The sequence below is a fragment of the Medicago sativa genome, chromosome 4 (genome assembly GCF_051527215.1).
Source record: "Medicago sativa cultivar Bolivia chromosome 4, Bolivia_mono, whole genome shotgun sequence".
NCBI lineage: Eukaryota > Viridiplantae > Streptophyta > Magnoliopsida > Fabales > Fabaceae > Medicago > Medicago sativa.
In genome coordinates this window covers 57,450,646-57,472,723 of record NC_140752.1, presented here as the reverse complement: position 1 = coordinate 57,472,723, position 22,078 = coordinate 57,450,646, and the positions used below count along the sequence as shown (strand labels likewise).

The following is a 22,078-nucleotide window of genomic DNA, read 5'->3' as shown; positions in this document are numbered from 1 at the left end:
TCTGGAAAAGAGATAATCTTATTTATTTAGTTTTTATATAAGAAAATCATAATCTATGATGTAAAATAAATTATTTTCAAAAACATAGGATTCAACGTCATTACTACTATAATTATAAATTTTAATGAAGTAAAATGTGTATTATGCTTTATCATTGGATAATGTGGTATCCTGAACCTTGTGAAAGGATTTTTATTTTTTTTTAAAAAAACTTGGTTTACTGCTTAAAAATTGACAAATTCAAGTGCACCAATCTCACCGTCCACTTGTGAGGGCGCCCTTTTTAATTCTTGAAAAAGTTTTTATTTGAAATCCTCTGTTGTAGATCAAACTCCACTTTTGAACTAATAGTTGTAATATTTATTTTTGGGTTTTAGGTGTCATATCATGCACCTCGTGAATGGTGATGAAAATTTCTCCTTTTTGCAATTAATTCTTCAGCATTCCAAGCAGTTTCTCCTATGATATCATGTCATGTGACTTGAAACAGAATTCCCTGAAGTACAATTTGATCTTAAATTCTTTAATGTGATAAGTCTAATACCTTCGCAACATATACCAATCATCGTCTAATCAGATCAACCTAACAAATAACACCAAAAAGACACTGACACATATAGTTGTGTGGATAGGGATATGAAATGACTGACAAAGACTATTTTCGTTACATGACCGAACTTTACCAAAACTATGAGCAACTCTCTAAAATCCTCTAAAAACTTAAAATAAAGTTGCAAAAAGACTCCATAAAACACTAAAACACATGATACGATGAGAAGTCATCAAGTTCTCAAGCATATGACAAATATTGTCTTCAAAAGTTCACCTAATTTGGTATGTATGGATTATTATAATGAACAATATAAGGTTTCAAAATAGTTTCAATCCCATAGTTATTTATGAGATGCAACAAAGTTATAGGTTAGATTTTGGTCACATGATTTCCTTAATGCAGGATTTCAAGATTATAGGATAGTCTTCATAGTTTTATTAATATTAGTAGTCTTCATCCACCAAAAGGACTGTAATTTGACTTTATCTAACAGTTGGTGAATGGTGCATTCCACAGAACCCAAACACAACATAACCAAACAAGCTGCAAAAAAGAACGCCAAACTCGCGCGCCACCAGAAGAATAAACGAACTGAATAACATGGTCTTGCAAATGGTACAGATCAGCCGATGAGATACCAATCCACGCCCGAACAAGACTCCACAGTAAATTGAAACAGGGGCAAGAGAGGAATAAATGATGAGCAGTCTCAATGCCTCCACATCTAGTTGCGCACAACTAATTTTCATGAGAAATAATGCCACGTGCCACTAAATTGTCCTTTGTCGACAACCAATTTTAAAGAATACGCCAAGCCATAATAGAAACCTTCAAACGTTATAATTTTCTTATTTAACTAGTAACATACCCGTGCTGACGCACGGGTACAGTAAATGTTTGATATTTGTAAACAATCATTCAACATATGTATGAACTATGCTGCAATATATATTACATTGAATAAGTGTAATTGATATATGTTGAGGATTTGGTATTTTGTTATTAAATATATAAGATTGTAAGAATAGTTATGATATAAACATATATACTTGGTAATACGAACTTATGATACTTAGTGCAAAAATATAAATGATGTTAACATAAGAGGAAATTTTAATTTAATGATTAAAACTTAAAAATAGAAACTGACAATAATAAAAAGCTACTGGTCTTACAAAGAGGGTCTTACAAATAGTTGTTATAATTCTCGACCTCCCGTTTCATGAATTCATGGATCCGTCCATGAAATCCTTCTCTCTTCTTAATTTCTTTTCTTTCCAAACAATCCAACTACTCTTCTCTTTCTCTCTTCTATATGCCTCTCTACTCTCTTTATCTCAAACCAAATAAAAAGGTTTGAAGTTTCTAGTGTTTGGTAACTCAAGATGTTTTGTTTTAATGTCCCTAGTTATGTGTTGTAGGGGGCTGTTTGGCGGTGTCACATAATTGAAACTTATCTCTTCTTATCTTATCTGACGTTTCATTAGTTAATGTTGTGACATTTCATTTTTTTTGAGGGAATTTTTTTTTTGGAGGGAATTGTGACATTTCATTGTGTATCATATTAAATGTATTCCGATTTAGGAGCAGCATTACATATCTTGTGCTAGTTTGTTCTTTTTCAATAGAAATTTGCTTATTAAAAAAGTATATTGTATATGTAAAATATGCATCTAAATCGGATATATAATATAAAAATAATTGTTGTCGACAACGCTGGTATATATGAAAACTTTAATCATGACATGACAACTTTTAAAATATGAAAAGAGAAAACAATGCAAAGGATTTGCTGCTACCTTGTCAAGATTGGGCAAACATTAGAAGATAATCTAATTAGAAGCACGTTTTATCATGCTTTTCAAACTTCAAAGTTGGTAATTCAACACAAAAAAAAAAAAAGACAAAACTTCAAATCTGGTTTTTCTCCCTTCTACAAACTTTGTAAGTACACTGAACCAAACCGATTTCGTCATGTCAAACGTTATTTTTTTTTTTGTACTTTATTAAAGCTTAATTAATGCTTAATTTTTTTTAATCTTAGATGAAGTGGCAAACTACTGAAATTAAACTCACACACAACTGTGAGGTTTTGGGTTCGAACACGGGTCACAACGTCCGACCTTGTAATTTCAACATTTTCCAGTTGAGTTAGGACTTTTAGACAATTAATGCTTAACTTTATTTCTAGTCATGAAGTTATGGGTGCGAATATGGTACAAAGTTTCTCTCTAATTCCCCCAATCCGAACATCAAACCATTGCTTATCATTAAAATTAGAGAGTATTAGAATCACACTCTTGGGATATAGTAGTATTTGATATATATATATATATATATATATATATATATATATATATATATATATATATATATATATATATATATATATATATATATTAAGATGCAAATTTTATTTGTTTTAAATGATAAATATGTTGTTGTATGTTAGGGATAAAACCCTCAACCTGGTGTTCATATCATGATCACTCAACTTCTTAGAGCATCTACATTGGTGAGGTCTTCACCATTTAAGACCTGGTACCTAATAAGTATCCTAATGTGGATTCTTTTTTTGAGGATCTTCTAGGATCCAGGGTCTTACTTAAGACTCCAATGGTTAAGTGGACCCCACATTACTTTTGTTTAAAATAATCATTGTCATTGTACTATTGTTTTTCAATTGTAATTTACATTGGCTTTTTAATGTTATTGGTGGGATCCATATAGACCTTTTGTTAGAGGGTCTCCATTGAAGTGGTTCTGTACCTATTAGGTACCATTATTAAAAAAATATAAAAAAGTGATGTGTCCATATGAGACCGTTTATGACCTCAAAATTGAGGGTCTCCATTGTATCCATGTGGTAAGCCAACTTCCTATGTTTTATATATAATTATTAGTAGGAGACTTGAATCACTCTTAGGTGAGAGTTTTGAAGGGGAAAGAAAAGAATAAGAGGATTTTTGGGAGATGTGAGGAAGGGAAAAGAGACAAATCACATGCCTTATTTGATAGAATATAGTAGAGAATGTGAATGAAATACTTATAATTAATAATTTCTAATTTTGAAAATATGAAAATGATTTAAATAGTTTGTTTAAATCCTTCAATTCTTCTACAATATATTTTTGAATTCCTAGATATTTTATATTATGAGGAAATTATATTTCTTATTCAAATCGGAGGAACTATCATTTAAACAAAAGGTAGGTCTTGTTTTTGTTCCATTTTGCATCATTATAGCTTTAAATAAAAAACAGCTCTCCCCCTCCTGACCACCCCCTCTAGTTAATAGTTATAGCCACACATACACACAAACATCAAAATTTTAAGGGAAATGTTAACTTGTGCCCTTAAGGCACAAGTTAATGAGCCAAAAGTGGAAATAATTTGGTGTAATTAATGCATTTAAATTTAATTTTTTGACTTTTGATTAATTAAATGCATAAAATTCAAGAGAATGTTTCTACTTTTGATTGCTTAACATGTGCCCTTAGGGCACAAGTTAACATGATCCAAATTTTAAATATTAGATAGGAACGAGGAAAATGATGGCCACATGGAATGAACATATAAGCTAGGAACATTTAAGCTTAAAGCTTAATACGACACATCTTAAATATATTTAAAATTAGATGCTTTTAGTTAAAAAAAATAAAAATAGTATACTAGTTAAGCTATTTAAAACGAGTACTGTAAAAAGAAAAGAAAAAAAACTAGTCCGTGTCTACCCCGTGTATTTTGCAGCTTGCCATTTGCTATCTCAATTGAGGATCATATTTATAGTACTACTCATCTATTTTTTGTTTGGGGAATTAGTCACTTTAGTCCCTGAATGGGGAACGATTCGTCAATTTAGTCCCTGAATGCAGATAAATTGCAAAATAGTCCCTGAATGTAGACTTTGTTAGTCAATTTAGTCCCTGAATGCAGACTCCGTTAGTCAATTTAGTCCCTGAATGTAGACTTCGTTAGTCACTTTAGTCCCTGAAATTGACCATGCAGGGACTGTTTTGCATATTATCTGCATTCAGGGACTAAATTGACGAATCGTTCCCCATTCAGGGACTAAAGTGACTAATTCCCCTTTTTGTTTTGTTTCATATATATAGTACTACTCATCTATTTTTTGTTTTGTTTCGTATCATATTGATAAGGTCTTGTTAACGAGTGTCTCCGGGGCACTCTTTAAGCATTCCAAAAGAAGGAATTATTCCATAAAAAAGATTAAAAATTTCAATTTTCAATGCATTGATTACATTAATTTTCAAAAAAAAGTTACTTTTTAAAGGTCTTAAAAAGTGCCCCGAGGACACTCGTTAACATTTCCCTATTGATAATCATAAGATATTCTTTTTATATTTTTCTTACTCTTCAGTTTTTATGATAAAAAGGCTTTAATAAATTGAAGTTCAGTCCAAAGATATATAAAGTCTATCAATTTTTTTTTAATAGCATAAAGTCTATCAATTAATGTGGCATATACAGTTGAACATAAATATTAATGTTCTCCAATTGAACGTAGATGCTCTCAATTGATCCACTAGCCACATTGACCAATTACCACTTGGTTAGCAGTGAATCACTTATCTTTTAAGCATCAAGTGTTCTTACTTGTAAATTTATCGCGTGAGTTCAATCACTTATAGATGTAACAAAAATGAGTATTGTGGATATTAGTTTGTATCCCAACAAATCAAATGTTTCAATTGAAAAAATGTTAGGATTACTCTTTTTATAACACTCTTTCTAACACACACTATTCTATTAGACGAAGTTACAAATTGCAGCAAAGTATTTACATAACTATATGTATGAGTGTGTATGTAGTAAAAGGGGATTGATTTTATTTTTGTGAAAGAAAAAAGAGGATTAGAGTCAATTATTTTACGTGATTCGATTTCTCTCTACCCCCCATTGATTCATTCCTCTCCCCATACCTGTCGCTCTCACTTACTCTCTGAACTTTACGTGGTGGACTAATCTATTCTATCTATAAATGTACGAATCCTTCAAATTTCGCATCATGGGTTATTCTCATAAGGTCACAAAATCAAACCTATAATGTTTATATGCACACACAATTAGAAACTTCTTTAAAAAAATATATATAAAAAAAGATTTAACATTTTGGAAGAAAATGTCTTATTGTGTTTGTGTGCCTAAACACAACAAATTTAATCTTTGACCATACAAAATTATCTCTACTCCCTCCTGTCACTATTATAAGTAAAAGTTGACTTTTTAGGTTCATTCAATAAATGATGTATGTGATCTATATATAGACCACATACATCATTTATTGAATGAACCTAAAAAGTGAATTTTTGCTTATAATAGTGACCGGATGGAGTATTATTTATCATTGGGAAATGTTAACTTGTGTACTCAAGACACAAGTTAAAATTCAAATATAGAAAACACTTATTAGAATGTGTGCATTGTATTCAATACTATTTAACATTTTAATCATTTAAATTCACAAAATTTTAGAGAATATTTATTCTTTTAGGTTTCTTAACATGTGCCCTAAAAACACAAGTTGACACTACCCTTATTTATTTCTTTCACCAAATAGTCAATTGGTACCATGTCTACATTAACTGCAGCAAGCAAAAGCTGCCCCAATGTTAAGTCAATAAGAAGAAAATCTTATCGAAAAAAGGAAGAAAATCTTATCCAAAAAAGGGAAGAAAATGTCATCAGATGGGGGACATTGAATGAATACCCTTTTCTTTATTATTATTTTTTTAAATTAAAATGCATTTTTTGTATACAGTGTCTTATGAGATTATACATAATTTTTAAGAAAATAAATCTAAGAAAATTCTAATAAGGGTCCCTAACACAATCTTTAAGAAATCAAATATAGAAAATTTGCATCGATAGTGGTGTATCTAATTGCTTAAAAATTAAAAAGTTAATTGTTATTTTCAAAAGATTTTTTTCTTAAAATCTTTAGTTGTGTCATATAATAAAAGATATGGAGTACATGTTAATTAAGAAGACCTTTAAATATTCTAGTAAAAAAACAAGACTTTAAAGATACCAATGTTGATCATAAAATATATTTCATTAGGTAAAGTACTCTCTCCGACACTAAATATCAGTAAAATTATCCTTAATTCCTTTTTAATTAACCCCTCTGAATAAAAAATTGTTTATAATTACCTTTTTCCAAGTTCAATACAATAATAATTACCATTTTGTCAATAATACCTTCCAATATATATCTAAAAAGAGAAATAAGTGAAATGAGATAATAATAAGGTACAATTTTTTTGTTGTTGAGGAATAATAGGGTAAAATTTTTAATTGTAACAATTTTATTTTATTTTGTTAGTGTGTATGTAAGTTTAAAGCAACAACTAAAAAAAGAATGAAGTTTATTGTTGATATGACATTGATAAAACGAAAAACAGTTTGAAATAAAGAAATGTTTAAACGTGAGATTAGACAAAAGTAGTATATATGCATATAGTATTCACACTGCAATCTAAATAAAGTTATTACAACCTAACATTTTAGCCTAATTAATCTAAAAAATCATGTTCTTTCATAAATCTTAACCGGCAAACCACCTCTAAACGAGGCAGTTAAACCGGGTGCAAACTGCGGCTCTTGGTTCGGTCCAACAACCCGAACATCAAACCGTTTTACTAATGAAGCAACGACAGATTTCATCTCTACAATAGCTAACTCCTTTCCCAAACAAACCCTCGACCCCGCTTGAAAAACCGGATACTTAAAAGGACATTTTGGAACAAACACACCATCCTTCAACCATCTCTCGGGTTTAAATTCCAAACAATCGGGTCCCCAAATGTTCTCCATCCGACCCATAGCATACGGGTGATAAGTGACCCGACTCCCCTTTTTTATAAAAGTTCCATCAGGTAACACGTCATCCTCAAGAGCAAACTTTGAATCAAATTGAACCGGTGGAAAAAGTCTCATACTCTCATGAATCGCTCCATTAAGATAATGCATTTCACGCGTTTGTTCAAAAGTAGCACACTCTTGAGCCGGGTTCATTACTCGGTCTAACTCAACCCGAATTTTTTCCTCCACTTTCGGGTTCTTCGACAATAAAATAAAAAAACCGGTTAACGCGGAAGCAACGGTATCACGACCCGCTAACAGAAAACTAACAACAATATCTCTTAAATATTCGTCGTCATTTGAATTCAAAGCACCCATAAAACGAGATAGAAGATCTTTTCGTGAGTCAACTCCATTTTCAATTTCTCGTCTTTGTTTTATCATCTCATTTGCCAAATCGTTTACTATTTTAATTGCTTCTTTCAACTTCTTCTCTGACCCAATGTTGAAGAAACGTTTCATCTTCCATATTAACGGTGACGCCGTTAATGCTCGTTGAGCTGAAAGTGTTGAAGAGAGATCAAAAGCATTTGCAAGATTTGAAACAGGAAGTGATGGAATAAGACAACATGGGTCTAATCCAAACGAGAATTTACAAATGTTGTCGAACGAGAATCTTCTAAGAATGTCTTGCATGTCCAAAAGAACGTCTTCTGAGGTATTGTCTGCTTTGGACTTTGTGTGAGCACTCGCGGTTTTTTTCTCGGCAACAGAAGCTATAAGAGGAAGCAACCTTGTTTTGATTTCTTCGATGACAAGTTCCATAGCGTAGGAACGAATTACTACGCTACCGAGTTCAAGAGATGCCATTTTTCGTTGAAACTTCCACGAATGGCCGTCAACGTTGAAGATACCACGGCCAAGAAGATCACCAAGGATTGTAGAAAATTGTTTACCTTTAGGGTAGTTGTTGAAATTTGTTTTGAGTATATACTCCACGTTTTCTGGATTTGAGGTTATTGTGTTACCTAAGACATGAACATGGATTGTTCCTGTTGGTGATTCTTTAAGAAGATGTGTGTAGTAATCCACAAGGTTTAAGAATTTATTAGACCAACTCATGGTTAAGAAAGTTTTGCAAGTGTTGCAATTACACCATGGCTTGATTCTTGAGATGAAGAGAAGAAGAGAGAAGAAAGAAAACAAAACGGAGAAAGAGAAGAACAAGAAAGTGAAAGTTGTAGACATGGTAGATTGAAGAGAAAGAGAATCTTGATAAAAATAAAAACTCATTTCGATTTGTTTTATGTTTTCTTTGCAGTTTGGGAATATGATAGTAGGTAGAAGTGTGGATGTAGTAGATGTGGAATGGAATGGCATGTGATATATATAATGGGTTTGGTTCACTATTATTACTTTTATTGAACAATACAATGGGCAAATTAAATTAAGCATAATATTGAGTGTAGTGGTATTGATTTATTATTCTTAGAGAGTCCAATGGAGAATTTAGATTTTAGTGGAGAGTTGAGAGTTGACAAATGGACACGTAAAATACATAGTTGAGACAGAGACAATTATACAAAGAAACGAGTAACGCGTGCAAAAAAATATTGAGACACCATCGCTAGCTTGTTGAGAAACTTAGGTTTTGTTTGGTTGGGACCTTTTCTTTTCTATAATTTCACCCACGTGATGCTATTGTTTTTGGGGTATGTGGTGGGTCTAAGCATTTTTATTGTTTTTTCTTCTTTCTGCTGCTCTGTCTATAGGGTGTCCTAAATGGATTTGTATAGGATGTCATAACTGTGCCTTTGTGTTGCTGATTTTGATGTTTCATTTTAAATTTATTTGACGGCAAAAGATGATCTAGTAATAATTACTACATTAAATTATACGTATATCTTTTTTGTCAAGTAGTCCAGTGGCTAGAGAAATTCACCTTAAAGATGAATAAGTAGGGTGTCCGAGGTTCGAACCCGACCCCTGCACATATTGTACATTTTGATCATTTTATTCGTATTAAAAGTTATTTCGGTCATTTTATTTGTATTAAGAAATGTAATTACTATTTCATTCGTATTAAATGTAAATAGTTTTGTAAAATATGATCTAATAACTACTACTCCATCCGTTTCAAAATGAGTGTCGCTTTAGCCAAAAAAATTTGTTTCAAAATGAATGTCACTTTACATTTTCAATACAACTTTATTTTCTTTCTTCCAACTTTACCCTCTCCAATTTTTCTCTCACACAATTTTCAATGTAACTTTAAGTTTGTCTTTTTCTTATAAAGTAAGGGCAGTTTAGTAAAAGTGTAATGTCTAATGATTATTTCATTCCATTCCTTAATCTACGTGCAATTGCCTAAAGCGACACTCATTTTGAAACGGAGGGAGTATTTTTTATCGTAAATTATAAGTTATTTTCGTCATTTTATTTGTATTAAGAAATGTAATTAATTTTGAATGGAAAAGAGAAATTATGAGTTGTTTTAGAAAATTATCATTAATAATTGACATGTGAAAGATAAATTAAAGAGTTGAAAGAAGATAAAGTAATAAATAATTAAGGGTATAATAAGAAAACTATTGTAAAACGACTTATAATTTAAGATAATTTGTTTTCCAAATCGATTTATAATTTGAAATGGAGGATGTATATCCTAAATATTATTTGGGAGTAGTATCTATTATAAATGTGGATTGTATACTTAGGGACAGAGGGAGTATAGTCTAAAGATTGTTGGAGCAGTAGTTGTGTAAAATTAATTTGGTTATGTTTTGTTCTTCTCAAGTATCATTGATTTTGCCTTTAGAATTGAGTATACTTGAAGATAGAAATTATGACTTTTGATTATAAAATAGATTTAACATTCAAATTTTTTATGCAACTCATTTTATATAAATGTATCCAAATAAAAATCACATTGATTTAACTTTGATTTTTTTTGAACAAGCCAAAATGAGATTTTTATTAACAAGACAAAAGGAGGCCAGCTAGAGTTTGTACAATGTCAGCAAAGCCAAGACCAATAACAGGCCGCCTCAAAAAATGCAAGAGTAATCACATATAAACGCCCATACAAAATAAGGGATGTCGCCACCACCCATGGTAGGTGTAGATGAAATTGATTGATTTACCCCTGAGCCAAGTAAAAGAAAGTAACTTAACTTGATCGAGCAACTGATGTAAAGATAAGATTTTGTTGTTGAAAATCCGATTGTTTCTTTCTTTCCAAATCGTCCAAGCACAAGAGCGCCAAATAAGTTCTAGAAATGGATGAGTTTGTTGAGGAAACCCTCATAAGTGAGCAAACTAGTGAAAATGATCCTGAGCACAATAAGATCTATCAAGGAGAGACCAAGACAACATCGAATTTGCATCCAAAGCTGACCATAATGACTGCAAGTGATGAAAAGATGATTTGCTGACTCCTGAACGCCGCAGTTGCCAACACAAATGATTGTTTCTTCTGGAATGATACCCCGCACAAGAAGGTTATCCTTTGTTAAGAAATGGTTGTGAAAGAGGTACCACGCAAAGAGATTAACTTTTAGGGGGACATGTTTGAGCCAAATAGTGGTCGTGGCAACCCTCTCAGTGATGTGATCTGATGCTTTGAGTAAGTGGTAAACATCCCTGACTGAGAAGCCTTTGGTTGGGTCGAGTAACCATACCCAACGATCATGGATATCATCTTGCAAAACAATGTTATATAACAAAAAACAATAGTTCCTAAGAAGGGCATCCTCATCCTCCCACCCAATCAGCCTTCTTCGCCACTTCCACACCTCTCCTCCATCATCCCACCCTAAAAGATGCATCTCTGCCACCGAACACAAAGGATTTTCCGCTAGATTAAATAAGCAGCTGAACCTAACACTTAAAGGAACATCCTCAATACATTTATCCGTCTAGAAATAGTACTACTACCATCTCCTACCTAACCAATGATGTTATCGTCAAACTAGCTCCCCACTTCCATGCCTATTCAGTCACGAATACCCACCATGCTCTTCCACCATTCTGAACATGTCCTCCAACCTTGCTTGAGCCGCCCCCTTCTTCCTTGTAACACATTTATCTATAAGATCCCCCCTACAAGAAAAAAAGCATTTTGCGACACATTTATCTATAATTGACTTTTTTTTAACGGCAAATTTTATTAATCAACTAGATCCCTATTCAAGACAAACAGAGACCGATGAAACTGAAATTAAAAACAAAAGGCGCCGTATATAGACGGAACACCTGAAAATAAACACCCTCAAAAGACCCTTTAGGACACATTTATCTATAATTGACTTTGAATATAGGTGTCACATTTTATGCAAATGACTTAGTTGTTTACATTAAAAAAATATTCAAAGTCAATTATAGATAAATATGAATCTTTTTTATATATGAATTTGACTCTTTAAAGTGTCATCAAACTCGATTATTTTATTAAATAGGTATCGTTAGTTTTATTTTGCTGGTGTTACTTTAATTTATGTTGTATATAAACAAAATTATTGTGTTTATGAACTAAATTTAATGTATTGATTTTAAAATTATATTTTGTTTTATTTCGTTGTATTTGACCACCTGCAGAAAATATTGGTTAACTTTACCACCAAATCATCAAATTTGTTTTTAGATAGTCAACTTTATCCTCAAATATAATTTGTCTTGGTTAATTAGGCCAAAAAATTACTATAACAAAAGAGGTAGCGAAAATGTGTTTGCAATTTTAATACATTTATCTGCTCCCGTTGCTTACTTCCTCCGGTTCCCAATTCTTTGCTCAGATGCAGGACACGTGGCGAGTAAAATACCAACGGTTGAGATTAAAAACGTTTCACTGTTCCTCTTCTTCTCGACCGTATTCTCCATACTTGTTCTCCCTTTCACGTCTTTTGCTTCATCGATTCACCATCTTCCTTTTGTTGCGTTACCTGGAAGCCGTCATGAAGGCCCGTCGCTCCGACATGATTCTCCACCACTGCGCCATCTACCTTCTGTCGTGTTATGAGGACGCTGCCGTGAAGACCCATCGCTCCGCCACGATTTATTTGTTCATGAATTGATTACATTGCATACTAAACTCTGCATAAAATCTGCAACATTGAGAACTGCATGTCTTGCATCTGAACAAAGAATTGGGAACTAGAGGAAGTAAGCAAATGGAGCAGATCCTGACTCGTAAAGGGAGTACATTCAATTTTTGGGCTAGATTTTACCTTTTCAATTTTACCCTTCATTTAGACTATTTTATCATTTTAATAATTAGTAAAAAATAAGTAAATCCCATTATAATAAGAACAATCCACAACAATAGGAGGAACAATCAACAACAATAGAAACAATATTCGACCCTATGAAAAATCATTGTTTTGACCTTATCTAAAAAAATTATGTTTTGGTGTAACATTCTCTCTTTTAATTTTACCCTTCACTTCATTATTTTTTGAGCACTGCTAAATGCCACGAAGTAATTTCCCAAGAATAACAAGAATACAACAGTGTCATATTTCACAAAAATAAAAAACTATTAACACAAACTTTCACACAAATCATGACCGTGTGTTTGTGTTAATCTTCGGTGCTTGTCATTTCGTGGCTTTCGTATTTGTGCCTTTCGTTAGATGAATCATTATCCTTATTTTTTATTATACCATTCTATCATTCCTTGCCAATAAAAGCGGAAAGACTTTCCGTAAGCACAACTTAGTTGGTAGTTGCATATACAATGACTAGAGTTCGAACCCAAAACTCTCAACTTCTCCATAAACGTGCGAGTCTCATTCACTAAACTACTTGAAAGAAATGAAAAACAAAAAGACAATATCATAACATGCAGGTTATCACAAACATACTGGTATCCGTCTTCAACACTAGTACATCATAGTGATAGTATCTCAAATATTAAAAAAAAAAAACGGCCGTTTGCTACACTTATTTATTCATTAGGGTAATAATTATTTTGGTCCTTAAATGTGTAATAAGTAATCACAATAATCCCTCAATAGATCAAAATTTGAAAATAGTATTTGATTTAAAAATAGTCTTTGATTATGCACTCTGTTAGTCAAAATAGTTATTGACGCTAAAATAATCATTCAATACTCACTATAACTCTTTTCATATAGAAACTGAAATAACAATAAACAAGTACTTATAACAATTGATACGATAATAAGTAAATATATTGAAAGATTAATATGACAATATTAACGAAATATTTTATTGTCATAGACTATTTCTATCAACAAAGTACACAGTCAATGACTATTTTGAAATGTAGATATATTTAGAGACTATTATGAATACTTGTTACAGAGACCAAAATGACTATTATTCTTTTATTTATTGTTAAGTGAAAAGGATAAAATGAGTATTTCAGAAAAATGCAGAGTATAGGCCACGGGACCATGTGATGGGTATGGCAAGAAACAGTGTTAAGATTATCACAAAACAAAAGCGGCCAGCCGTTGTCAGCTAGATAAAGTGATATGCAACTTGAAGCCGTTTTTGTTTCGAGATGGCTTTGAGTTATTCAACATCACATGGCTAGTTGGGTTTATGACTTGACTGCTTAGCTCACAAACAAGACATTTTCAGCAATTCATTCACCACCATAGTTCTTTATTTAACATTAATTTCTTGAATATTTTCCACACGTTTTCAATTGTTTAGTTCTTGTGACAACTTCTTTTCCTTTGCTTTATTTTATTTTATTATACAAATTGAGACTTCAAGTACAAATAAATTGTTTAGAAGGAAAAAAAGTACAAATAAATTGAGGCTTTCGTTTTTCAAAAATGAAAAATTGAGACTTGTGTGTTGTGGCCTCGTCGACTGTCGACATATAAGTAGAGTGTAGGTCCCAAATATATCAAATTGTAGAAAGCCTTTAAAATCTGAATTTGATCCAACAAGAGAGAAATCGGTTTTAGTTTCTCTACTGTTAAAATTAACGACTTTTTTTTGTCCCTTTTATAATAGAAAGAACTTACAATGAAGACTAAGGAACAAGATAAAAGAAAGAAATCCCTCTACAATTATAAGAAAACAATAAAAATAAAGATGAAGGAACAATTTTGTTAAAAAAAAAGGGGAAATAGTCACTTTGATCCTTGAATGAGTGACGAGTAGTCACAATAGTCCCTCAATGTATTGAAATAGCAAAATAGTCCCTGATTGTGCACTTTGTTAGTCAAAATAGTCATTGATATTAAAATATTTCGTTAATATTGTCATATTAGTCCTTCAATAGGTTTACTTATTGTCATATTAGTCCTTATACGTACTTACTTATTATCATTTTAGTCTTATCAAAAGAGTTATTGTGAGTATTAAAGAGTTATTTAAGCTTTAGGGACTATTTTGACTAACAAAGTGGACAATCATGGACTATTTTGAAATTTTGATACATTGAAGGACTATTGTGACTACTTGCTACACATTCAGGGATCAAAGTGACTATTACCCAAAAAAAAAAGATGAAGGTGATGAGCATTCTATCAAATCAAGCTAGTCATTGTGACTAAGATTTGTAATACGATTCACATATCGATTGACGTCTGACCCCTCGATAAATATGAATATGTTCGATCTCACAATTTTAATTAGAAATAAAACCTCTTGAAGGAAGGGGAGCATAAGGTGGCTGTGAGCTATCCGATATATGACCAGTATTAAGACTAAGTGTGTGTTTGGTTTGATGGCGGTGATAATTGATTTTGTTAGAATTGAGTTTGAAAAGTTGATTTTGGTTAAAAGTGAGTTGAATGTGAATTGATTTATGTTTAGATGCATTTACTTAAAAGTGATTCTTATGAGTCGATGTGGTTTGGATAATTTGAATCAAAATTGATTTTGAATGTGTAATATGACCAAACTATCTTTTTAATTGTATTTAAAAGTAAATATCTCATTCTCATTAGATAATTATTTCAACTTATCATAAATATATTTTTATTGCTTCAAAGCTCATTTTAATGTATGGGAGGATAATTGGCTTCCTTATCAAAATGGACACAAGATTTGGTTCCCTAAACCCCCTAATTGTGATATTAGTTTTGTTTCAGATCTCATTCACCATGATATTCGATGTTGGAATGCTCCTTTAATTAATGAAACTTTTCTCCCTTTTGAGGCTCAACAAATTCTTAAATTGCCAATTTCTTTCTCTCGATTGCAAGATGAATTTGTGTGGGGTGCTTCACAGTCAGCTACTTTTTCTGTGAAGAGTTCATACCATTTCTTAAAGGCAAGGCGTGAAGCAGATGGCTCACATAGCTCAATGCAGGACAATAATCACCAAGTGTGGAAAAAATTATGGAAAATTAAAAGTATTCAAAAACACATCCACTTTTCTTGGAGGATTATACATGAAAAACTACCAGTAAAAAATGATCTGTTTAAAAGAGGAATAAGCAGCGATCCATTGTGTGTTCTTTGTGGGGAACATAATGAGACAATTTCACACCTCTTTATGGAGTGTCATTGGTCAAAGCAGATATGGTTTGCTTCCTCTTTAGGTGTGGTATTTAATTCGCATGATTCCAGGTATCTTCCTTTTCATAAGTGGTTAGAGGAAAATATTATTGATGTCGATGAGGATATTATAGTCCATGTTCTGACATTGTGTTATGAGATATGGTGTGCTAGAAATAAGAAATGTTTTGAGGGGACTGATGTTGATGTGGCTGCCACTATTCAAAAGGCACAAAGATCTATTGTGAATTTTAAGAGTGCTAGTAAGATGTTGGTGGAAGCCATAAGTGGAGGTCCAATTTTGCCAATATCTGATGTTCATTGGACACCCCCTTTTAGTGGTTTCTATAAGCTTAATGTTGATGCAGCGGGTCCGATAGAGGGTGATAAGTGGGGTATTGGTGTTGTTGTGAGAGATTATGAAGGTGTTGTTGTTGGTGCTAGTTCTTGGCAAGTATTTTCATTACCAGATTCAGAGGTTGCAAAAGCCTTAGCTATGCGGAATGGTTTGGAATTTGCAAAAGACATGTCTTTTCTGAATCTTATAGCATAATCAGATGCTTCAAATGTGATTTTAGCGTTGAATGCTCACCAACAATCTTCCAACTATGTTGGCTCTATTATTCGAGATTGTATTAGTTTTAAGGGTAATTTTCGTAGTTTAAATTTTTCGCATATTAGGCGTGAAGCCAACCAAGCTGCTCATTTTTTTTGAAGAGGCTAAAATGAAATTTGCATTACCACAACAAAAAGGCCTTCCTAGCACAAGATGTGCTATGGAAGAAACACCAAAATCCAGACAGTATTCAGATTATAATTACAAGGCAAAGCCACACCGCCAAAGCAGAGAGAAACGAAAAAAACCGCAAAATATGCTCATTATTTAGCCAAATATGTTCTTAAGATTTTAGATTGCATATGGGTCGAGGAAACTTCGCCTTGTATTTCTGCAGTCTTGACATTTGATTTATTGCCAAACTTTCGTTAATGAAATTGTTTTCAACGTCAATTTTTTTTAATTTATAAGAGTTATTTTTAATAAATTTTTATATCAATTGGATGATTTTTAATAGAATATAAGCATCAAAATATGTAAAAAAATGTTAAGTTAATCCCTTGTAAACGAGAATATCTATAAATTCTAAATACATTAATTATAGATTTTTTTGAAGCCTTAATTTTAGATTTTTAAAACCTTTAAATATATCCGTAATTTTTTTTAAATATAGAGAATTTAATTTCAAATATATATTATGTTCAGATTTTTGAGCAATTTATATTATAAATTCTATTTTTTTTTGTCAATAGATGACTTCTTTAGTTTTTTCGTTTATTTAAGTTAATGGGCTTATTTAGAAAGGAAAATAAATGGGCTTTGGGGCCAATTATTCCTTCCCTAAAAAATTACTTTTCCCACTTTAATGTTTGCTTAGAAACACCATGAATTGACGACTCTAACATCATCGCCAGCTAGCTGCCGCTGTTTAGTGAGCAATTGCAGCTAGCTGCTGCTGGTTAACATACAACAGCAGTTAGCTGCCGTTGCAGATGGATATTGCTGATAACAGCAACCTACTCCTACACACTATTCCATCATCACCCAAGGCTGGCCCAACACATACTGAGGCTCAAGGCGAAATCTAAAATGAGACCTTTTAAGTTATTATTAGTTTGTGCAAAAAAAAAAATTAATAGTATTTGTTTTAAAGTAATATTTTTATTCAAAATTTTACTTTTCTAACTTTTTTTGGATGCAAAATCATTCATTAAATTATTGTAATCGATTCCGTTTAACAACTTTTTTCAATCGACAACAAAACAAATCCATTTAATCTTTGTGGACACACTGTTGATCTTAAATAAGATATTATTAACTTTAATTTTGAATTTTATTTTTGACAGACACAACAATATTTATATGAATTGTTGGCATTATTTTATAAGGCAGCAGTATACACATTTGAAAAAGAATTAGTTTTTTTTTTAATATAATTAAGTATTAAACATATCAATTGGTGTATCATTTTCCACTTTTATTATTTCTCTTAAAATTTCTAGCTTCATAAATAAATATCAGGTATTAGATATAATAGGTAAAAAAATATTAAAAAATCGAGGTCTTAGGCAAAGGCCTAGTTAGCCTATAGCTTGGGCCAGCCCTGTCATCACCTTTCCTCCCTCTTCCATAAAAAATCCCCAAATCAATTTTTTTTTCTTTTCACAATCCTTCTCCAAAATCATTGAAGTAACAATCCTAGAAGGTTTCAACACATATTTGACGTCAAAAAACAGACAATGCATCTTTTAGTCGGTTAACATTTGTTGATTATACTGTACTTTTTTCGTATTTACTGACATGCAACTGCCGATGGCTGGGGGGCAGCGACAGTAAGTTGTTAGTGCAATAGTAAGTTGTTTATTTATAGTTATATTTTTTTGAGAGGAGTTATATGTTGTTTATTTATTGTTATGGTTGAAAACGCGGATGATGATCCAGTTGAGACAAAACCAATTTTTGTCGATAATTCTGGAGAAGTCACCCCATCTAAGGTTGAAGCCAAACCAAATATTGATGAAGCTTCCATCCATGTAGAAGCTTCATTATATATGTTGACTCCAATGTCGCCCCACTTGATGTTAATGAAGTTGATACGACTCAATTCTTTTCAAGCGAAGTTACATGGAAAGATAGAGATGACTTGCTTAATTGGGTACGTCGTCAAGCAAATAGGGAGGGATTTATAGCTGTTATACATATATCCAATTTTAACAATCCAATGTTGCAATTGTTGTTTGAAAGGAGTGGCGATCACAAAACACCGAGAAAAAGAATGAAGTATGAAGCAACGGGTTCAAGAAAATGTGGGTGTATGTTCATGCTGCGTGGATATCTTATTAGGAAAACAAATGATTGGAGATTGTATATTCTTAATGGAGTTCACAACCATGAGATGACACTAGTTTAGAAGGACACATTCTTGCGGGTAGATTAAGGGAGGATGACTAGAAGATTGTACGTGACTTGAACAAAAGTTTGGTGCAACCAAAAAATATTTTGATAAATTTGAAGGGAAAAAGGCAAGAGAACATGACAAATATCAAACAAGTATACAATGAACGCAAAAAAAATATTCAAGTCAAAGATGTAACAAGACGGAGATGTAGTATCTAATCTCAAAGTTGGAGGAGTACAAATATGTTTATCTCACCAGAACATAATGTGAGAGTACTACTATTCATGACATATTTTGGGCTCATCCAACATCTGTTAAGTTGTTTAAATTTTTTTCAACAGTTATGGTTATGAACTCCACCTATAAAACCAACATGTATAGGATGCCACTGTTTGGCGGTGGCTGTGAGCTATTAGATATATGATCATATTAAGACTAAGTAGTTCTTTGGTTTGGCGGTGGCGAGAATTGATTTTGATTAAAAGTGAGTTGGATGTAAATTGATTTATTTTTTGATACACTTACTTAAAAGTGATTCTTGTGGGTTGATGTTATTTGAAAAGTTTGAATCAAAATTGATTTTGAATGTGTAATGACCACTATCCTTTTAATTGTATTTAAAAGTAAATATATCATTCTCATTAGATAATTATTTCAATTTATCATAAATATATTTTTATTGCTTCAAAAATTTATGTTAAATAATATTACTTTATAAGAGTTATTTTTAATAATTTTTTATATCAATTGGGTGATTTTTAATAGAATATAAGCATCAAAATATGTAAAAAAAATGTTAAATTAATCCATTGTAAACGAAACTATATATAAATTCTAAATACATTAATCATAGATTTTTTTGATGCCTTAATTATAGTTTTATTAAACCTTTAAATATATATGTAAAAAAACTTTTAAATATAGAGAATTTAATTTCAAATATATATTATGTTCATATTTTTTAGTAATTTATATTATAAATTCTTTCTTTTTCAAAAGAAAACTTCCTCCTCCTCCTCCTCTTCCTCAAAGATGATTTTACTTGCTACTTTATTATTTGAAAACAGTTTGGTGCATTTGTCAAATTTAGTCATCAAGTTTTTGGTGCCATTGTCAGATACCGTTGATATTTTCACCGAGGTAATTTGATGTACTTATTTTATTTTTAGGTTGGATTTTGATTATACTTTGCTTCAACCCTTCAAACTCATTGGCAAAAATTAGATTCTAGATCAAGAAAATATGTTTACTAGGGGTTCAAGTAAGGTGTTAAAGTTCATATTCTTTCTGAGTTGGCTACAAAAGAAATTTTAATTTCAAGAGATGTTGTATTTTTTGAACATATTTTTCCTTATCAATCAAATCTTTCATCTGGTAATGTATCAAATAATGCATATTCTGCTTTTCACCAAGTCTTTATTTGATAGTCTCATTCCTGAAATTTTTCACACAATGCGTACTCCTTCTATTGATAATTGATCTTCACAAACATCATATTCATATCAAAATACATCTTCACATCATCCATCGCATTCATCTAATGTTTCCATTGATTCACATTCATCATCTTATGTTGATTCCAATATGTTAATACAACTTTTCTTCACGGTGACTTGAATGAAGAAGTGTATATGCAGCCTCCTTCTAGTCTTGCTCTCTCCAATCCTAATAAGTTTTGTAACCTATAAAGATCTCTCTAGGGTTGAAATAGGAAAGCAGACAATGGAACACCAAACTTACTAAAACATTGATTTCTTCAGGCTATACACAATCAAAAGATTATTACTCTCTATTCATTAAGAAAACTCCCATTGGATTCATTGTGATTCTGGTATATGTATATGATTTCTTCTTAGGAGGGACAAATACTGATGAAATTCAACATATCATGACACCTGTTAGATAAGAAATTCAATATCAAAGATCTAGGAGTTCTCAAATGCTTCTTAGGTTTTGAGGTTGCAAGAACGCAAGCTAGAATTACTTTGTGCCAAAGAAAATATACCCTTAATTTACTTCAAGAAACTGTACTCCTTAGCATCAAATCTTGTTCCAATCATATGCAACCACAACTTCACTTACATATTACTTCTAGAGAACTTTTATTTGAAACTAGTACTTACATAAGACTCATTGGTAGACTTCTATACTTAACTCGCTCCACACCAGAGATTTCTTATGCTGTAAGGGTTATGCTAGTTGGCTTACATGCTCTCAAATTTCTTAAGAGCAATCATGGTTAAGGGTTATTTTTCAGTTCATCTTCACCATTTACACTCAAAGGGTTCTCTGATTCAGCTTAGGAGACATGTCTAGATACCAGAAGATCAACAAGTGGTTTTTGCTTCTTCCTTGGCACTTTCCTAGTAAGTTGAAAAAGTAAAAAACAACTAGTAATATCAAGATCTTCATCAGAAGCTGAATATAGAGATTTGGCACAAGCTACATGTGATGGACAATGGTTTATTTACTTGCTTCAGGATTTTCTCGTAGCACATCCCACACCTATTATTCTTTATTGTGATAACATATCTGTGCTACATATTGCAGAAAATCCTGTGTTTCATGAAAGGACAAAACAGATTGAAATTAAGTGTCATGTGGTAAGGGAAAAAGTGTAGGCAAGAGTGATTCACTTGCTACCTGTATTACCTGTATCCTCAAGAGAACAAGTCGTTGATATTTTGACGAAGCCTTTGCACCTGGTCCTTTCAATGTCTTACAAAACAAGCTTGGAACAATTAACATCTATTCCAGGGGGATGTTAAAGCATAGCTAGTTAGTAGAATAAATAGTTACTTGTGTAACAAGTAACCATCTAATTTTTTAACCAATTTAACTGTCATAGTTAGTTAATGAGTTGTACATAATAACTATAGTTAGATTAGAGACTATGGCCAAGTTACGACAGTTAGGGTTCTATATATAGCCATAGTTACTCATTGTAAAGACTAGATTGGTGAATAACAAAATTCTATTATCAAATGCTTCTTCTTCTTCCTTTGCTATCCACATTGCAAGCTTAGTTTTCTCATTCATGGAGTATGTGTTTATCTTCATTTGTTTTTTTCTGTTCTGTATGTATATTAGTAGTTAGTAAGGTTGCCTCCTTCATGAATTGTGATATTTGAAAATCATGTTGTATAGGATTTGGTGGTCTATATTCCAGAAAAGGTAAAACAATTTTCACTACCACCTAAGTGTCTTGCATGTTGGTTTATGCTACTAAATTTTACCATGGTGAATTCTACTTTGTTAGGAG

At 31.9% G+C, this 22,078-nt stretch overlaps 1 protein-coding gene and 1 long non-coding RNA gene across 2 annotated transcripts; both read right to left on the bottom strand.

The window, feature by feature from the left end:
* Positions 1-433: 433 nt before the first annotated feature.
* Positions 434-1,999, bottom strand: LOC146930136 (uncharacterized). The gene is made up of 2 exons (XR_015008314.1): positions 1,743-1,999; positions 434-1,381 (listed from the first exon to the last, which is right to left on the bottom strand). It is a non-coding gene; the product is annotated as an uncharacterized LOC146930136 (long non-coding RNA).
* A 5,009-nt stretch (positions 2,000-7,008) lies between these two features.
* Positions 7,009-8,737, bottom strand: LOC146930135 (cytochrome P450 94C1-like). The gene has a single exon (XM_085701759.1). It carries the CDS (start codon positions 8,669-8,671, stop codon positions 7,103-7,105), a length of 1,569 nt encoding a protein of 522 aa, XP_085557885.1. The 5' UTR covers positions 8,672-8,737; the 3' UTR covers positions 7,009-7,102.
* Positions 8,738-22,078: the final 13,341 nt, after the last annotated feature.